At 45.4% G+C, this 21,155-nt stretch overlaps 1 protein-coding gene across 1 annotated transcript in view; it reads right to left on the reverse strand.

Moving 5' to 3' along the window:
* The window catches only part of TTLL1 (tubulin tyrosine ligase like 1), a 57,508-nt gene extending 37,899 nt beyond the window's left edge, over positions 1 to 19,609 (reverse strand). The window contains exons 1-4 of the mRNA XM_040439171.1: positions 19,533 to 19,609; positions 18,653 to 18,769; positions 1,476 to 1,684; positions 3 to 183 (exon numbers count right to left, since the gene is read on the reverse strand). Coding sequence (XP_040295105.1) covers positions 3 to 183; positions 1,476 to 1,684; positions 18,653 to 18,765 — 503 coding nt within the window. The 5' untranslated portion in view covers positions 18,766 to 18,769; positions 19,533 to 19,609. The remainder of the gene's footprint in view (positions 1 to 2; positions 184 to 1,475; positions 1,685 to 18,652; positions 18,770 to 19,532) is intronic.
* Between the last annotated feature and the right edge of the window lie 1,546 nt (positions 19,610 to 21,155).

The raw sequence follows: 21,155 nt of genomic DNA on the forward strand, positions 1-21,155 counted from the left end.
ACGAGGAAGTCTTGCTGTCTCTAGACCACTTCTTAATCTGTGAGAGCTTATTGATGAGAAATATCCCTTTTCCCTGGGCTTTTCCACAGGGTTTCATGATCCAGGTGCTGGACGGATTTTTCCGAAATTCTTCTACAAATAAGTTATAATCAGCTGGAAGCATGAAGGTGACCGGCACAAAATCTACAAGAGCATAAGGACACAAAGAGATTAAAGCATTAGAGAAACGACAAGTCTTACCATATTATTACAGCTGTTTTCTGCCTGACTGCACCCTTCATTGAAATGAATGGAATTCTATACTGCTAGCTGCTAGAGTAAATGTGGGCTGTTATGTGGGCATTGTACTGTGATTTTTCACAAGGGTATGAAAATATGAGCAAGATGTAATAAAAAGGACCATACACATGAGGTAGCCATCGGCTGAATGCTCTTTTGGCAGGCAGCTAACTCTACCGATTCCCCAGTACATGTGCATGCTTGGCCCAGGAAGAGGGAGATAAGTCACTGCCAAAGATAAAGGGGCTGGACCATCTCACACATTGGATGCATATCGCTAGGATATGCCCCCAATGTCTGATAGGTGCGGGTCCCGCAAAGTGAAGCAGAGCGGACTGCATATGGGCAGGATATGCCCCCAATGTCTGATAGGTGAGTGTCCCAGAGGTGAGACCCGCACCTATCTCTTAAATGGAGCCCGCAAAGTGCGCGGTCCGCTCTCTTTCACTTTGTGGGCTCTTTTCTGGGGATAGGTGCAGGCCCCAGAGGTGGGACCCGCACCTATCAGACATTGGAGTCATATCCATCGATATGCCCCCAATATATGAGATGGGCCGACCCCTTTAACTCCTGGCAGAACAAAAGATCATGCCATCAGGTGTATGGAGAATGCATAGCTACCCTCCTACACAACACTATTGTGATTCTGACATAAATTTGCAGATTCAACTGGGCTTTATCTAATGTGTATAGCCAGCTAAAAGGGTTGTCTAAAATAATAAAAAAATCTCAGACAAGCCGTAAAATGGTTTTAAAAAAACAAAAAAACTTTATACTCTTTCGCTAGCACCATCCTCTGCAGAGAAGGCCTGGTACTCCTGTCACTACTAAAACAGCAGCGGTGACGTGCCTTGATACGGCACCTGAGTTCTGCAGCCAATCACTGTCCTCAGCGGTCTACTACTGTTTAGTGCAGCCAATCACTGTTCTCAGTGGCCTGCTGATAGTTAGTAGTCCGATCATGCCATTACCTATCTCAGCCTGCACTAGTAATAAGATTTTTCTACAAATACTCTTACATGAATAATCTCTTTACTAATTTAATGTTGTGGAATGGTGAAATTATAAGAAACAAGAATAACTGCCCAACATCGCCCATAGATGCCAGCTTTCCACCAAGAATCAGCAGAAATAGTCACGTCAGATGGGAACAGCTTTTCAGCTCATATGATGCAAACTCCGAATTTTTCACTCACCTAAGTATAGATATTTGCCATTTTCGTCCTTCTCTGCGAGCGGGCTACCTTCTTTTTCCAGTTCTTTCCTGTATCTCTTGATGTTCTTCACCATCAGATCCTTCCTGGTGAGCTCATAGTGATTAGGAAAGTGATTGACAAGTTGGTCATCGGACAAGCGGAACCCGGTCTCTACGCTGAAGCAGTTTCTGATGGTCTGCACGCTCATCCTGAAAGTCAACGAACATGGAATGAGAGGGCAGAGCAAGCACCCAGCTCTGTATATAAAGGGGTCATACGATATAATATAAAATAATAAAAATTTTTTAGTGGTGCCAGTTGGTCATTGTTTACGATCTTGTCAGCGATGACAAACCGCACTTGACTGTTGCAACCAATCACTAGCCTCAGCGGACACGTGCCATACCGACTTGCATCATGACTAATGGCAGAGCAATGATGCCTGTAGTAAGTCACATGACTGCTGAGGCCACCGATTGGCAGCAAAGTGTAAAGTGCTGACAGCTTGTAAGTAGTGTTGAGCGAACTTGTGTTTTAAGTTCGGCATCTAAAGTTCGGGTTCGGGTTATCGAAGTATCCCGTTATGGATTCCGCTACCACGGACCATAACGGAATTTAGAATCCATAACGGGATACTTCGATAACCTGAACTCGAACTTTAGACGCCGAACACAAGTTCGCTCAACACTACTTGTAAGCAAAGACCATCAGGGAATGAGGAGGGGAGTGATTATTATTTTTTTTCTAAACCATTTAATAACTGTATAATAAAATGTTCTGCAACTTTCTAATATAAAAGGGGGATATTTATCAAAACTGGTGTAAAGGAAAACAAAAAGGAAGAAAAATGAAAGGTGGAATCTGACTGGTTGCTATGGGCAACTAAGCCCGTTTTCCTTTACACCAAGTTTGATAAATCTCCCCCTTTGTGTTTAATTTTCAAGATCTTTGCTGTCTGTCAGTGTACAGAAACATCTTGTAGACAACCAGGGATTGACTGAAAGCCAATATAGACCAAATGCTTATCACAATGGAGGATCTGTTACAATTGCATCCAGTCGATATAATCCTATGAACACAAATATCAATGCAGGTAAAATATATCAGCCAGGAGCACCGTCTGTATAGAACTGGCTAAACTGGATACAATTACAGTAATATTTCAGTAGGTTTGTACTGGTTTTCAGCATATAGAATAGAATAGTTTTCACTGGCACCAAGCAGAGATCCTGAAAATGATGAGGAATTTATCATGAAGGAACTATTTGAAGTCAGCTTTTCTTGAGTTTCTGTTGGCATAATTTTCACCGAATTTATCAAATGTTATATGTTTGCTGTGTCCTCTACACCAGAAACAACTCAAAATTTAGGTGCAAGTGGCATTTCTAAGCTTTTGCCTCTTTATGGCCATCAGCATCGACATATTTACCATAATTTATAACTGAAATCTACTCCAGCTGGACGAGAGTTTAATGTAGAAGACTGCTGGAAGATGAATTTATGATGAGCAACACAGAGAAATCAAAAAGATGAAAATTACTCTTCCCGGGAATAGGATTTCCCATTAACCTCCACAACAGCACCATATGAGGATCTCCCTGCCTCTCAAGGGACAGGAAACGACATAGAAGTCCAAAATAAAAAGCCTCCTCCTCTTACCTACTTCAGTTTGGTGACAGAGAAATAAGAGACATGCATACACACAAAATCAAAAACAAATGTTTCATCACAAACTTAATCATAACATCTCAAAAATACATAAGGGGGGGAATACCTGGTGCCGTTGTGGAGGTTAACCGGATTACCAGTAAGAGTAATTTTCATCTTTATCTAACACCTCCACAACGGCACCATATAAGGATTTGCAGAGAAACCTAATTTTAGGGAGGGACAGAAACAGAAACAACTTTCTGCCCAAATGCCAATTGCGCATTTTTCTGAATGCCCAGCTTGTAATGTCCGAAAAGGCAGATGGAATGTCCCAAGTTGCTGTTCGGCAAATTTGCTATAGGAAGGCTGAAGCATCTTCAGAACATGATGTAGATACGGCTCTTGTGGAATGCAAACTAAGACCCTCTGGGGTTGGCAGCCCTCTTTCTTGATATTAAGATGGGTTCCAATCTCTTTAGAGCCAAGAGGATCGCTGACAGTTCTCGTAGGTTTGTAGATGATTGAGACAAGTCCTTTTTCCAAGTGCCCTGAATGACCATCTGATTTGAATGGGCATCCTAACCTTGACTACTTGCATCAGTGGTGACCACCATAGGATTTTCCAGACGCCAGTAAACTCCTCTCCTGAGGGTTTTTCTTATCAACCACCAGCATCGAGAGTCCTTAGTCTTCTGTCTAAAGAGGTCTTCTTTTTGTCCCAGAAAAGACTGAAGAGACCTTGAGTGAGCCTGAGCCCATCTGATTAAGGGAATTGTCTATGTAAGCAGCCCCAGAACCTTGTGGATGAAGATCTTGTCATCCGAAAGGCCTGTATTGTCCTGATTATCAGGCCCTGCTTCTTCGGGGAAAGAAAGGAGGATAGTGTCCTTGAGTCTAAGAGTACTTCCAGAAACATCTTCTCTTGTGCCCGAATCAGGTCCGACTTCTTGGTTTACTATCCATCCCAGGTAGGAAAAGGTTGTTGTCATTATCTGTAATTGGTTTAGTAACATCTCTTTTGATGGAGCAACTAGTAAGAAGTCGTCCAGATAGGGGACTATCATCTTGCTTTTCTGATGAAAATGGCTGGATACCTCCGTCATTAAGGGTTTATTGGACACCCCGATCATGCAGACGATCGTCTGCTTGCTTGCTGAGGAGATTGATTATCAACCGGAAGGTTCCACTGGATTTCTTGACTAAGAGAATTGGGGAGTAAAACCCCCGACCTACTTGAGATGATGTAACTGGAATTCGTTTCTGTTTCTGTGCTAGGAAGTATATTTCTTTTTCCAATATTCCCTGTTTTTGTGGGTTTGTCAAAGGTCTGTTTAATAGAAATTTATACGGCGGCAGTGTCACAAACTCCATCTTGTAACCAAACTGAATTGTGTTTAGGACCCAAGTGGAGGAGGTGATGTTCTTCCACTCCTGATGAAATTTTCTTAGCCTGCTGCTGACTGAAATCCGGGCATCACTGAGAGTTCTTATTTGTGCTGTCGGGGTTGAATAGAAGTCCTCTTTCTCTACCCCTCCCAGACTGCCACCTCTGAGAGGATTCTCTTTTTCTGGTCTTGTCTACTTCTTCCTTGAGTACGATAGGAGCTCCTCTGTTGGTAGAACCTAGACTCAGAGGGAAATCATTTTTTCTTTTCGGATGCCTTCTCTAGAATATCATCCAGGGCAGAACCAAATAATCTATCTCCTTCACATGTGATAGAATAGAGTCTGCTCTTGGACCCCAAGTCACCGGTCCATTATCTGTACCATTTAGCTCAACATGTTGCATTAGACAATGCGGCAGATCTAGCCAACAGACTAACCATATCTGCAGAAGCATCTGCTAGAAAGTTTGAAGCCTGTTTAACAACTGACAGAGATTATATAATTTCAACTCTTGAAGTACCTGCAGAGACATGATTTTCTAGTTGTTCAAGCCACATGGATAGAGACCTGGCTATGTAGGTAGCCACTATACCTGGCCTCAACATGGCTGTGTTGGTCTCCCAGGATTTTTTCAACAACCTATCACATCGGGTCTTTAAGAAGATCCATGTCTTCAAACAGAAGTGATTTTCAGTCTTATCCCAACAAGCAGAATCTTCCTCAGTGAAGGGGTACTTCCGTTTAAAGGCTGTGGAGATATTTGACTTTTTCTCTGGTTCCTTCCACTCAATTATTTTTTTTTTACGTTATCATGAATAGGGAACACTTTTCTTTTTATCCCCTAATCCTTTAAACATTGCGTCCTGCACTGAATGAGTCTCCTTCACATCATCCAGCTGCATACTTGACAGTCTAGTCTTAAGAAGAAGATCAGTATCTTCAGGGAAGCATAATGGACGCCCGAGCCATCCTCTGAAGATTCTTTGTCCATTCTTTGTCCTCCTATGAATAAATTTCTCTCATCCAATTCATCTTGAGCTTCCACAGGTTCTTGGCTCTTTGAGGAACATGGACATGGCAAAACGGGATTTAATCTAAGGTCGATAGCAAAGTTCACTTCATCCCGTGCAAATGCTGTCCAGAAAGGATAGGGATTCCTCAGTTACCACCTTCTCTGTGAACTTAGAACAAGGGGGCTTCTTACAGGTAGAAAATAGGGTTTTTCTACAGATGCCACATTTCTTCCCAGATGTCTTACTGTCCACTCGCCTAGAACGGAGGGTTCTCGGGTCTAAAAAATACAACAAAATAGAGGGAATAACCTCTTTGAATTTCCAGGAAAAAAAGGAGGGGAAGAGGGACACCACCGGTGAAAAGTATATACACCCTAAGTGCTTAAATTCACGATAGTATAAATCAGGCATGCCCAACCTGCGGCCCTCCAGCTGTTGCAAAACTACAACTTCCAGCATGCTTAGATAGCCTACAGCTATTAGGGCATGCTGGGAGTTGTAGTTTTTTTTTTGTTCAATCAAATCGTTTTTTATTATTCAAATAAAGTTGGTATATCACAATACAATTTGCATCACAATTTTCCTGATGTTTTCTCCCCTCCACATCTCAAATACACACAATTATAAAAACATTATCATATGTCCATATATTTGTTACATCTTCTACAGTCATTGTACATAATGAATATACCAAGATAAAGAAAAATCATTTACAGAGTCATTTGACTGTTATAACCCCAACAACACCCACCCCCCCTCCCCCAACTGCCAACCCCCACCCCCCCCCAGATCAGAGCATGAATTTCCAAGACCTTTTATATTACAACATGAGTGTGAGACAACCATTCATTCCACAACTTTTCAAACTTCAAAGGACATCCCCTCCTAACAAACACTCCCTTCTCTAATGTTAACATATCATGCACCTTTCTCACAAATTCATCCACAGTTGGCGGACTCCCCTGGATCCACCTTAAGGCAATCAATTTCCTGGCTACATACAGTAGTCTCCCAACTGCCACCTTGACCGCCTCTCCCCCACCAATCTCCTTCACATATCCCAGCACACATATCTTGGGGTCCTTCTGCACCCTCAACTCCAGGTTACGATTAATCAAAGTCAACACCTCGTCCCAATATCTTATCTACTTAGCACTGGACAAGACCAAAGCATATGAAATAGATCTGCACCTTCCGCCATACATTTTGGACAATTGTCATCAGTTCTAATCCCAATTTTCCGTAAAAACACTGGAGTTTTGTAAACTCTGTGGATGATAAACAGTTGTGACAACTTGCCCTGTTCACTTACAGACACTCTCGGAATTGCCTCCAATATATCTTCCCACTGTTCCTTAGGGATGTCCCCCAGATCCTTTTCCCATTTTCTCATCCTAGTAAGGGGGAATTCTATCAGAAATTTGTCTAAAAGCAGAGTATACACCTGTGATATCAAACCTCTCTTTCCTCCAGCTGGGAGAACCAGTTTATGGACCACATCCATTTTTGCAATAATGCATCCCTTCCTTATCGTGACCTCATAGGTGTGTCTCAGTTGCAGATATTGATAGAACCACACTTTGGGAATGTTGAATTCCTGCTGTAGACCTTGAAATGATTTAAATACACTAGTCTCAATCAATTGACCTATCCTCATTACTCCATGGGATTCCCAATTTCGGACTCCTGATAGAGAAATGAATTCTGGCATCAAGTTATTGTTCCATATTGGGGAAAGCTCTCCTACCCCACCAACTCCCCTAATCAATTTCACCTTTGCCCACACTTTTTTCATAAGCTCTATAAGCGTCACTTTCTCTCTCCCCCCATGCATCCCTGCACCTTCCAGAATACCCATAAGATCCCTACTACCCAACCAGTGTTGCAGTATCTTCCCCGTCACATCTGGTAGCTGAAATTCCATCCAACCCTTGAAATGTTGACACTGAGAGGCTAAGAAATAAATCCAGGCGTTAGGGACAGCTAAGCCACCTTCAGCCTTGGGATATTGCAGCGTCTCCAGCTTAATCCTAGCTTGACCATATTTCCAGATAAGATCTCTAAATATCGAATGTATTTTCCTAAATCTCTCCACTGGGATCCATACAGGTGCATTATTCAATATGTATAGTAACTGAGGCATCATTACCATTTTTAGGAGATTCACTCTGCCCACTACTGACAAAAAGAGTCTACCCCATGTCCTTGCCTTAAGCCTGAAGGTATTTAGCAAAGGAGTTAAATTAAGCTCTTCAAAATCTAGCAGTCTAGGTGTTATATATAGCCCCAGATATTTAAACTTGCCCACCCAGGGAATCAAACTATCTGACTGCACACCAGAGAGTGCCTGTCCATCTACCGGCATCAAGGCAGACTTCTGCCAATTTATCCGAAGCCCAGAGAAGCCACCAAATTTATCTATCAAAGCCATGGCCGCATCCAAAGAGCCCCCAGTGTCACCCAGAAATAACATAGTGTCATCAGCATACATTGCCACTTTATTTTGCGTCTCACCATATCTAAACCCCACAATATGAGGTGACAGGCGGATAAGGGCTGCAAGTGGTTCAATTGCTAACGCAAACAACAAGGGTGACAATGGGCACCCCTGTCTGGTGCCTCTGGCCAAAGAGAAGCTATCTGACAGCCCCCCATTAGCTCTGATCCGTGCTTTTGGGCTTGAATACAACACTTTCACCCACTGAATAAATCGAGTACCAAAGCCCATGACTCTCAATGTTTCCCATAGGTAGTTCCATTCAACACTGTCGAACGCCTTGGCGGCGTCTAACGCAAGTAAGGCCCTATCTCCTCCATTATCTGCTGGAATATTCAGACTAGCATATACTCTACGGATATTTATAGCAGTCGATTTCCCAGGCATAAAGCCAGTTTGATCCGGGTGCACTATAGTAAGTATTACCCTGGACAGCCTGTTCGCCAACACCTTTGCCAGGAGCTTCACATCTGCTGTTAGTAGCGAAATTGGTCTATAAGAATCAGGAACTTTGGGATCTTTCCCAGGCTTAGGAATAACTACTATGATAGCCTCCTGCATAGAATGTGGTAGCGAACCCGTCTCCAGAGAAAATTCAAGAACCTTAAGTAATTCAGGAAGAAGTATCCCTTGCAATTTTTTATATACCTCCACTGGTATACCGTCTGCCCCCGGCGCCTTACCATTCGCCATCCCCCCAAGAGCTACCTCCAACTCCTCCAGCGTGATCGGCTCTTCCAGTCTCTCCCTATCCTCCTCAGATAACACTGATAGCTGAGCCTCAGCCAGAAATGCGGACAAGGCCTCCTCCGAGCTAGACTCCTTGGAAGCATAGAGAGAGACATAAAACCCTTTTAGAATATCTAACCCTTTTGTATCCTGGCTACTATTCACATTACCATCCATTAGCTCTTGTATACAAGAAGAACCCCTCTGTGCCTGAGAAACCACTGAGAGCAAATGCCCAACTTTCTCTCCCTCCTCAAAGGATCTTTGGCGATAGAAACTACGCTTCCTATCTGCAGCCTGTAGTAGATGACACCTCAGTTGTTCCTGAGCTACCTCCAGCGCCTCACTATTAGCCATGGTGGGGATTCTACCAAACTCCCTTTCAGCCTCAGTCACTTGTACATGAGCTTTAACATCCGCCTCTCTGGATTTAGATTTATGCTTACTTATTTCTTTGATCAGTACCCCTCTCAGAAACGCTTTCATGGCATCCCATACTCCGTGAATTGAAGCCGTCCCTCCATTAATAGAAAAGTACTCCCTGACCTCCCGAGTAATCTCAGACAGATCACCAAGTACATTCAGCCAATGCGGGTTACATTTCCACAGCCTCGGTCCCTGCCTAAGCACGCCCAGGCACAAATCAACCTGCACCAGGGAATGGTCAGACAGCGACCGAGGATGATAAATAACATCTCTTATCAATGGTAGCATAACATCATTAACCAAAGCCAGATCTATGCGTGATAATGAATGATGCGTAGCAGATCTACATGAAAACACCCGCTTATCCGGGTTGCGCAGCCTCCAAACATCAAGCAAGCCAGTTTCCCTCATAATATTCTTTAGAGCCACACTCCCCGGTGATCCACTGGCACCTTCTACCCGACACCTATCTATGGAGTCATTCAATGTACAATTGTAGTCCCCCACTAGCAGCCACGGCAATCCAGGGAAGTCCGCCACAAAAGTCATAATATCCCTTATTAAAGGGGAAGCAAAAGGTGGAGGCACATACACTGACACCAACACCACCTGGATCCCATCAATCTTGCACACTACACACACATACCTGCCCTCAGCATCCACACATTGCTTCAGATGTTCATACCTTATACTTTTATGCACAATCATACTTACGCCCCTGGAGTGAGAGGAATGGATTGCATGTACCACATGTCCTACCCAGTTCTTGTTCAGCCACTGCACATTATCATTTGACAAATGCGTTTCCTGTAAGCAGCAGATAGCTGGCTGAAATCGACCCAAATATTGAAATATACATTGTCGTTTTCGTGCATCAGCCATTCCCCTCACATTCCAGCTCAACACTTTAATCACCTGTGTCATGATGAAAGATTACATCATGTTTGAATCTCACACTCCATACTAAAGTCACTCTCGCATAGTTCACGCCCCTCGCCCATCTCTGACCCGTCCCCCTCCCCCCCCGACCCTCCCCCTCCCCAGTGATCAGACTACTTTGAACAGTAACCCCAACCCCCCCCTCCCAAACATCCAACTCTAACGCAGGGCAATCTGTAAGCACCATGCCCAATGCTGAACAAAAATCACTTCTGATTCCAACACTCTCCCTCAGGTAGAGAATCCTCTCCACAACTGGGAAATACATTTCTTATCCCAACTTCCTACTCCTGCATCAGGATCTACCGTGTGGTAGCAACACTCAATACACTTTATAACTGGTATAACACTAAAGTGACATTAGGGTGCAATCCTATGCATATATAAAGTGAGCACAAACTGCAAACTGTTTCCTTCAAGTGTCCAGGGCCCCACTTCTCAATTGCCTCTCGTGGACGTCCAGCCACTGTGTCGCTTCCGCAGGGTCCTCAAAAAATCTGGTGGATCCCAATGCCACCACTCGCAATCTAGCCGGGAACAACATGGCGTACGGAACTTGTAGTACTCTGAGCCTTTTCTTTATATCTATAAATCTGCTCCTCCTCCGCTGTACCTGATTGGAATAATCCGGATAAATGGACACTCTGACCCCATTCATGACCATCTCATCATTGTCCCTTGACTGGCGTAGGATAGTGTCCCGATCTTTAAAGTGTAAAATCTTCGCCAGTATGGGGCGAGGAGGCCTGCCTGGCGGGAGCGGCCGCGACGGGACTCTGTGCGCCCGCTCAACCGCGTACAGGGAAGATAGGCCCTTCTCATGGAATAACTGGTGCAGCCATTTCTCCACAAACTCTGTAGCATTGGTCCCTTCTGTTTTTTCTGGCATTCCAACAATTCGCAAATTATTCCTCCGCGATCTGTTCTCTAAATCATCCGCTTTGGCGTATAAGGCAGCTATATGTTTCCCATTCATTTTTGACGCCATTTGCAAGGGCTAAATAACATCTTCCAGTGAGGACACCCTCTTTTCCAAATCTGAAGTACGCTCAGAAATCTTGTGCAGGTCGTGCCTGATTATGGACACATCTGATCTCAGGCTGCCAACTTGTACTGCAAGCACTTTGAGGGTACTGTTGCAGCTTGCCACTGCCACCATTATATCTTTCAGTGTGGGCTCCCTTATAGAATCAGCCCGCAGGTCTGCTGGAACTATTTCAGGGACCGCAGAATTGGGCACCGGCTGACCGGAAAAAACCGGGTCATCACCGTCCATGGATCCGTCCTCCTGGTCAGAGGAGGTAGGTATATCAGTCCCTTTATCACTGGCCGACTCGCCCACTCCACCGTCCAATCTGGCATATTTACTGAGTTTAGCAGCCGCGCTCTGGCTCACCGTCTCCTGCCGCGCCGACCCCTCTCCACTTCCGGCGCCATCTTGGATTTTCTCCATGCGGTCTTGTTTCGCCAGTTTGGACGATTTCAGGCTCCGATTTTGTCACCGCAATCACCGGACACCTTCCTCTCCTTAGGTAAAGTAGTTTCAGGCAGTTTGAGTGCGCTTTCACTGTAAATGAGCAGGATTTTAGCAGGAGCAGTGAAACGTGCGTCTTACTCCATGCACTCACAAGCCACGCCCCTCGGGAGTTGTAGTTTTGCAACAGCTGGAGGGTCGCAAGTTTAGCATCCCTGGTATAAATAATACATTTCTCTCTCCTCTGGAGGAGGTTTACTGGGCTGAGGGCCTTGGCAGGATCTGCAAATTTGCGAGAAGGATCATTCCAGGCTATGAGCTGAGCGCTGCGATTGGCCAGCGCTACAGCATAGGAGAAGGAGACCGCGGCAGGCTCAACTGGGTGGAGCCTAATTACGAACATACCGGAGGCTATAACCGTAGAACGGAGCGGCGCCCGGGGATAACAGTAAGTGCAGGGGGATCCCTGGGCGCCGCTCTACACGTCTGTATGGTCAGTTTACATACTTTCTTCTGGTGAAAGGTCCTCTTTAAGGAACAGGAAACGAAAACTGAACTACTGTAGGTAAGAGGAGGAGGATTTTTATTTTGGACTTCTACGTCGTTTCCTGTCCCTCGAGAGGCGGGGAGATCTTCATATGGTGCCGTTGTGGAGGAGTAAGGGAAACCAGTGTTGAAATGCCAGTATTTGATACATGAGGCTTCACAGTGTTTTTTGTAGTTGGTCTCCCTAAGATCAGCTATTGTTTTGTTTGAGTAGTCTCCAAGGCATTGCTCCCGGTTAGCTAGAATCCTGCTCCACACTGATGAGGGGCAACACCCCGAAACAGCTGTCTGTGGATGGATAACTGGCTTAGATCTTCCCCTGTCACATCCTTAAGGCTTGTAAAAGAGCTGGATCTTGAAATAGGGGCCACTTAATATGGTGGATCTGGTGATCTCTACAATGGGGACACCCCTTTGCTTCGTTTTCCTTTCTTTGAGGGATATCTGGCTTTCAGTTATTTTGCATATTACTGTTTCCCAGGGAGCTTTGCAGTTTGGATTGCTGTGTTGAGACTCCTAAACGAGGCTCCACAGTGTTTTTTGTAGTTGGTCTCCCTAAGATCAGCTATTGTTTTGTTTGAGTAGTCTTTCATACACGACCCACGTTGCTTGATACATTTTAAATCTTTAAACATGACATTTTTGTGTAGAGATGTTACTTCAGTTTTTCTACTCCACCCTCCTACTGGAATATGATTGATTGTGTCTTTTTTTGCAACTAAAAAGTTGCAGTTGATAAATCTAGCCTAAATCAGCTAGCCTGGCAAACCAAACCCAAACCAGTCTCTAACTAGAGTGGATGGTGGCAAGTTTCACATATGCATTAAAGGGAACCTGTCACATAGAACATGGTGTCTGAGCTGCAGGCAGCAGGTTATAGAGCAGGAGGAGCTGAGCAGATTGATATACAGTTTTGTGGCAAAATATTCAGAATAATTTACTCATTTATATCCCTGCTCATTCTGGGCTTTGTAGTCCAGGAGGCGGTCCCATCAGTGATTGACAGCTATCTGTGTATACACAGTCATAGAGGGAAGGCTGTCAATCACTGATAGCACCGCCTCCTTGACTTCAAGGCCCAGAATGAGCAGGGATATAAATGTATAAAATACAAGTTATACTGAATCTTTTCCCATAAAATAGCAATCTGCTCAGCTCCTCCTGCTCTATGATATGCTGCCTGCAGCTCAGATAACAAGTTCAAGGTGACAGATTCCCTTTAATGCTAAAGAGCAGGCTGTTCTGGTGGAGAAACAACCTGTCTGAGTTCATCGTATCTGGCATAGCCAGATAATGGGCTATGACGGTGCTCTGTCCCTAAGTATAATGGGATCCGGCCTGACTAAACCTGTGCTCATGCTAGTTTTTGTCCGGACGGATTCCGTTATAGTCAATGGGCTCCGACGGTGAACAGCCAGATATGGTGAACTCACACATATGTGAAAGAAAGAGGTAGCCTAAGAAAGTTGCAGAACTTAGTTGTGTCTGAGCCTAAAGTCTGTCTAGAAAGTGGCGTGAATTGGAGCAGGGGTAGGGTTTATCAAGAAAGGGGCATTGCCTAAAATACGCCATTTTGTGCCATAATTGAGCCACAATTCTGGCCTAAAATTCTGTCTCTTAGTAAACCAACCAATGGTTGGTACAGAGTCAGAGAAAAGTGTCTGTCCCTTCACCACATTTATCGTCCAGTCTGGACCGAAATCTGGTGCAGGTCTAGACTGACTGTCTAAGCTTGCATCATCTATAGCAGGGATCAGGGGCGTACATAGAAATCATTGGGCCTCATAGCAAGAATTGAAATTGGGCCCCCATGCCCTTTCCTAGTCCCTCCCACTATGCGCCCTGGCTCCTCTCACTACCCTCCCTAACTTCTCCCCTGCCCCACCTCATGCAGCAGTACGCACGCCCCAACCCAACAGACCCATTATAGTGAATGGGATCTGGTAGGTTCTGGAGGTGTTCAGCATATATTGACAAGAATCTGGGGCATTACATGATGTAATACCACCCAACTTTCCTGCTGTCCAGCATGGCACATGCGCAGAGACATGAGAAAAGTTTGAGGAAGTGAGTGCCCCCCCCTTCCCCCGTGTCATGCAGGACTGCTGGGAGACACTGACATTACTTGCTATCCTATTACATGTGCAGAGACAGGAGTCTCTGGGAAAGCTGAGTGACCCCCTCCCCCTGCCTTTCCATGTTCTTATTATCTGCATTGATGCCTTGCAGGAAATCTGAGTGACATTACATGATGTAACAGCACCCAGCTTTTCTGCTGTCCTGCATGGCACATGTGGAGAGACATGAGAATAGTCTGAGAAAGCTGAGTAACACAACTCCCACCTACCCTCATATCTTCTCATGCCTCCGCACTTGTGCCATGCAGGACATCAGGAAAGCGGAGTCACATTACATAATGTAGTGACAACCGGCTGAATGACATACAGTACAGACCAAAAGTTTGGACACACCTTCTCATTCAAAGAGTTTTCTTTATTTTCATGACTATGAAAATTGTAGATTCACACTGAAGGCATCAAAACTATGAATTAACACATGTGGAATTATATACATAACAAACAAGTGTGAAACAACTGAAAATGTGTCATATTCTAGGTTCTTCAAAGTAGCCACCTTTTGCTTGGATTACTGCTTTGCACACTCTTGGCATTCTCTTGATGAGCTTCAAGAGGTAGACCCCTGAAATGGTTTTCACTTCACAGGTGTGCCCTGTCAGGTTTAATAAGTGGGATTTCTTGCCTTATAAATGGGGTTGGGACCATCAGTGGCGTTGAGGAGAAGTCAGGTGGATACACAGCTGATAGTCCTACTGAATAGACTGTTAGAATTTGTATTATGGCAAGAAAAAAACAGCTAAGTAAAGAAAAACGAGTGGCCATCATTACTTTAACAAAACTTTGAAAGTAAGGGCTATTTGACCATGAAGGAGAGTGATGAGGTGCTGCGCCAGATGACCTGGCCTCCACAGTCACCGGACCTGAACCCAATCGAGATGGTTTGGGGTGAACTGGACCACAGAGTGAAGGCAAAAGGACCAACAAGTGCTAAGTATCTCTGGGAACTCCTTCAAGACTGTTGGAAGACCATTTCAGGGGACTACCTCTTGAAGCTCATCAAGAGAATGCCAAGAGTGTGCAAAGCAGTAATCAAATCAAAAGGTGGCTACTTTGAAGAACCTAGAATATGACATATTTTCAGTTGTTTCACACTTGATTGTTATGTATATGTACATGTGTTAATTCATAGTTTTGATGCCTTCATAGTCATGAAAATAAAGAAAACTCTTTGAATGAGAAGGTGTGTCCAAACTTTTGGTCTGTACTGTATGTGCAGAGGAAGAGTCTGGGAAAGCTGAGTAACCCCCCCCCCCCTCCCTACACACACACCCCTCTGCACTGTCCTCACCTACAAGCTGTCACTTACTTCATTACTGGCGGAGTTGCTGCAAGCCAGAGGAATCAGGAATCAGGCCTTGGAGCTCAGAAGACAAGAATCTTCTGGGGACACATGGTCAGTGGTCAGATTCAGCATGTTTTTTGCGCCTATGGAGATGGGAGGTGGAGCTAGCAGACGGTAGGCGGAGCTAGGAGATTGTAGGCGGGGCTAGCAGACAGGAGATGGGAGGCGGGTCTAGCAGACAGGAGGCAGTTAGGAAGATAGACGGGAGCAATTAGGGGGCGGGGACTCTCCTCCACTGCGGGCCCCCCTTCCTCACGGGCCCCATAGCCAGGGCCAGACTGGGGATAAAAATCAGCCCTGGAGAAAGTTGCACACCAGCCCCACAGCGTTGCGTCATTATTTACTTGTTTATAATAGGAGAAAGCATTCATTTTAAAACACGTGTGTAAACACGAATATGAATTTTGCCCCACAATAGCTCTTTTGTAGAACCCCCATTGTTTATATTATCACAGTAGACCAGCTTTTCCCAAACAGGATGCGATAACGATATGCAATGCAATATTTTAAGGGAATTGTGCTAGAGGTCTATTTGCAGTGTTATGGGGGATCTGTGGATGGCACTGTTATGGAGGGGATCTGTGGATGACACTGTTATGAAGGGGATCTGTGGATGACACTGTTATGAAGGGGATCTGTGGATGGCACTGTTATGGGGGATCTGTGGATGGCACTGTTATGGGGGATCTGTGGATGGCACTGTTATGGGGGATCTGTGGATGGCACTGTTATGGGGGATCTGTGGATGGCACTGTTATGGGGGATCTGTGGATGGCACTGTTATGGGGGATCTGTGGATGGCACTGTTATGGGGGATCTGTGGATGGCACTGTTATGGGGGATCTGTGGATGGCACTGTTATGGGGGATCTGTGGATGGCACTGTTATGGGGGATCTGTGGATGGCACTGTTATGGGGGATCTGTGGATGGCACTGTTATGGGGGATCTGTGGATGGCACTGTTATGGGGGATCTGTGGATGGCACTGTTATGGGGGATCTGTGGATAGCACTGTTATGGGGGATCTGTGGATGGCACTGTTATGGGGGATCTGTGGATGGCACTGTTATGGGGGATCTGTGGTTGGCACTGTTATGGGGATCTGTGGTTGGCACTGTTATGGGGATCTGTGGTTGGCACTGTTATGGGGATCTGTGGTTGGCACTGTTATGGGGATCTGTGGTTGGCACTGTTATAAAGGATCTGTGGATGGCACTGTTATAAAGGATCTGTGGATGGCACTGTTATAAAGGATCTGTGGATGGCACTGTTATGGGGATCTGTGGTTGGCACTGTTATGGGGATCTGTGGTTGGCACTGTTATGGGGATCTGTGGTTGGCACTGTTATGGAGATCTGTGGATAGCAGCTGCGTGGTCTGCCTATATGGTAGGTACGCCATTGCAGGGATGTCCAACCTACAGCCCTCCAGCTGTTGTAACACTACAACTCCCACCATGCCCTGCTGTAGGCTGCCCGGGAATGCTAGGAGTTGTAGTTTTGCAACAGCTGGAGGGCCGCAGGTTGAGCATGCCTGATTAGTAAATCTGGTCCAAAATCTCCTCCTCCTGCTTGTAAGCTAAGGTCCAGAAGTGGATCCTGGCTGCCATTTAATAGTTTAAGATGAGCACAAGTCACACAGCTATCTCTTGAAGATAAAAAAGTGTTATTTCAGTGTAAAATATCAGCATGTAACAATCAGTATTAGTAGAGAAAGGAGACACATAACTGGGGCCTATATACTGCCATGTGGTGCACCCATACTCACCGTTATTTTCTAATTCATCAATGTGGCACACACTGGGGGAGATTTATCAAAACTGGTGCAAAGGAAAACTGACCATAGCAACCAATCGGATACCACTTTTCATTTTTCAGAGCTCTTTTGGAAAATGAAAGGCTCAATCTGATCGATTAATGAAGACAGAGTAGCAACTGAGCTACAACAGGGTCTTACTGGTGATACCTCAACTTTTCAGTCACATCGAACAGACATAATAGCTTGCTGGGCCCCAGAGGAAAAGTACCTGCAGTTTATCAAACACTTGCATTGGCTTGTATAGCCACAGCAGAAGTTCTAAGGCGCCACCTTGTGGAATCAATCAGAACTGCAGTTCAGAATTGTGAACATAGAAAAATGAACCAAATTTGTCTCAGACGGGACAGATGTACAAAAATGTCTGACTGGGATGAAATTAGATGATGTTTAGATGACAGGAGCAACACCATACATGCCATAGAGGCAAACAAGGCAGCTGCTATGGACCCATGAAGAAAGGGGCCCCAGATCCTATTCACCGATAAAACTTTACACATTACTATGTCTGTTTTTCCGGCCGCAAAAAAAAAAAAAAAGGATCCATGAATAACGGATTACAATACGGAAGGCTTCCATTGGTTATCTGTTTTTTCTCACTCCCATACATTGAATGTCTAAGTCTGAACAGCACATGCACTGAATTTCTTGGATTGGGCACACAGATCCATTAAAAAACATATGAGGGATTATGCCCCCACTGACTTCTATGGGTCTGTGTGCTGTCTATATTTAACACCTGGAGAAGACTCCCTCAGTCCCATAGAAGTGAATTAAGCGGTGGTCGCACATGTGCGCTGCTGTTCTATTCATCCATGGGATTCAGAGACCCCCTTTCTTGTGGTTGGTGGGGGGGTTCCAATGGTCAGAGCTCCAGCAGTCAGCTTCTCAGATCGGGAACCTGACGCCTTACAAAAACAGATGTGTGAAAAGCCTCCATTGACTTGTATGGGATTTACATGGACGTAGTGACTGGTGGGGGATTCCAATGCTCGGAGCCCCAGCAGTCTATTCTGTGGATAGGGGATAAATGATAATAATTGGGAAACCCCCTTAAGGAGGAGGGGCATTTTGCTCTCAACAGCGGACCACTCTCCTCTAGAAGTGAAGCTGTCAAAGGCGCCCTGTAATAAACTGCATAAGCAGGAGTCCTCCTTTAAGTCTCTATGCACTACGTATAGAACATCCCCAAGTCCATATCCACCCACAGCCATTTTCTTACCAGTAGAAATTCCAGTCATCGCTCTCTGACACCTGGATCCATCCCCGCTTCTCAAAGTTATTAATCAGCACAGACTTCTCGATGTCCGTCACCCACTTCAGTTTTCCAGACATGGCCCTGGATGGCAGACGGAGGTGACATTACTCCAATGAACGCATGCATCTCTCCCCCCATCTAAGAGATGAGCGCTGCTGAATCTCTACTTATCTTAACTGTCTTTAAGAGGTTCTCCCATGACTAATGTAAAACATGTAAATCCGACATCATATAGGGCATGGCAATCTCTTTCTAATGAAGCTAGAACCAGCCCTGTACCTCACATGGGTCCAGAGATCTCCCCAGTCATTGCTCTGCTAGATTTATATCAAGCTGACAGCTCAGGGAGCGTGTCCTTTCTGCTGCATCTCGTGTAGAATATTTTTTATGGGACAAGGCTTAATCCTTGTTTCAATGATGGAAAGTAGATGTCAGTGGATCTTGTTAAATCATGTGCCACATTACCAGTGCCAGCCAATGTGTGCACACTGCACTAATGCAGCCAAGAGGCCATTACTAGTGTCTGCCAGTGAGCTTACAAGTGCCCACATGAACAGTCCCCCAGATGGCACATTATTTTGGGGTAGTATGGCACTGTTATATGAACACTACAAGGGGATAGATAGACATGGCATAGACATTGGAGATATATTTTATAGATAGACGTCCTGATCACTATAAGGGGTTAAACCTCTACCTATGGTTATCTTTCTTGACGACTCCCTCAGGAGAATATATAAAGGGGGTTCCTGAATGAATGACACTTCTATCATTCCTTATAAACGTCTGCACTCTTTAGATCCCAGTATGCGCCCCCTTTAATATCCCCCTATAATATACTCACAGCGGAGGCGCAGCCCTGCAGAGAGAGGAGCAGGTACAGCTGGACACATCCACTTCCGGGTCATCTCCATGGTAACCGACGCAGCCCGCACGGTACGGTGTATCTCAAGTGCGGCTCCTCCCCCTGCAGCTCTCAGCCGTCATCCAGCTGTTCAATGAGCAATGGCCATAAAGGCTCTCAGTTCTTATGTCTGTACTGTATGCGTAAATCAGCTCTCGCCACCTAGCGGTGTTTGGGTGTAATAGCGAAAAAAATGAAGTAAGAAATCTTTACTTCTTATTGGTTCTCAAAGGGGGTTTCCAGGTGTCTGTAAATAAAGCGTCACCTTTGCATGATGAAGAGTTCCAGTATACTCTTTTGTGCTGCTTTCATTTTCATTTTCCAAAGGGCGATTATCTGGTAGTGAACTAGTAAAATGCTCATTCTTCGATTGATAGATCATGTATGCGGACACAAAAATCACTTGATGGTGACTCAGCGGCCAAGCCGGTAATTTAGTGCCCCTGCTGGTGCCGGTAACTTTTTTCTATTTTCCTATATGGACTGTTACTAATGAGCGCTTCCATTGTGGGGCGCTCATTAGTACAGCCTTTACCTCCAGCCTCCCCCAAATAAAAAGAACTCATCGCCTCCATTTGATGACGTCGCGGTGAACACTCAGGACAGGACCTGCCACACATTATCAAACTGGAGCGCAGGTCCTGTTCTGAGTGTTCACCGCGGCGTGATCAAATGGATGAGGTGAGTTTTGTTTTTTTTGCACAAGCAAAGAAGGGGGCATTAGTAATTTTGGGGGGCACTATTGGGGGCATTACTATAACTGGGGGCACTAATGGGAGCATTAAAGGGGTTATCCAATACTATTAACTGTCCCCCCCATTTGCCGGGCCCCTCACTGGGAATATACTGTGTCGGGGGAGGGGGAACTGGCCAATGGCAGGCGGTGACGGTGCCTGTCCCCGCCTGCCATTGGCTGCTCCCCCCGACAGCGGAGGTTTTCATTCGCGCACGGGGAGAATCAGCAGCGCGGTGCGGCGACCTGTGAGGGGCCCAGCACATGGGGGGGCTGTTTATGGTATTGGATAACCCCTTTAATATTACTGAGGGGCACTAATGGGGGCATTACTATTACCGAGGGCACTAATGGAGGCATTAATATTACTGGGGGGCTCTAATGGGGGCATTATTAATTCTGGGGAGCAATAATGGAGGCATTACTATTACTGGGGCACTAATGGGGGCATTATTAATACTGGGAGCCACATTATGACATAGCGACCTAACACCCCATGTTAAGCCACCCCCCCCCACAACCACACCCCTTTTGGGGTGTTGCTTAAGCTGGCTGGTATTTTTTGTAGGGAAAGGTGGCTAACCTAGCTGCTGGCGAACAATGATTTAGTATGGGGATGAGAGATGGCATTACCGATCACTCCTCCCCATACTGTGGAGGAGATTGATGCATGTAATAACATCGGTCTCCTCCATTGACAAGCAGTGGCCTATCGGGAAGGAGTGCTGCTGTATCGTCCCTTCTAAAGGGACCTTTACTATCAGCGTGGAGGTCGGCCCTAAGGCCCAGATAATCTCATCTGATGTGCTGCAATGCAATCTAGCCTGAGA

The sequence above is a fragment of the Bufo bufo genome, chromosome 1 (genome assembly GCF_905171765.1).
Source record: "Bufo bufo chromosome 1, aBufBuf1.1, whole genome shotgun sequence".
Classification (NCBI taxonomy): Eukaryota; Metazoa; Chordata; class Amphibia; order Anura; family Bufonidae; genus Bufo; species Bufo bufo.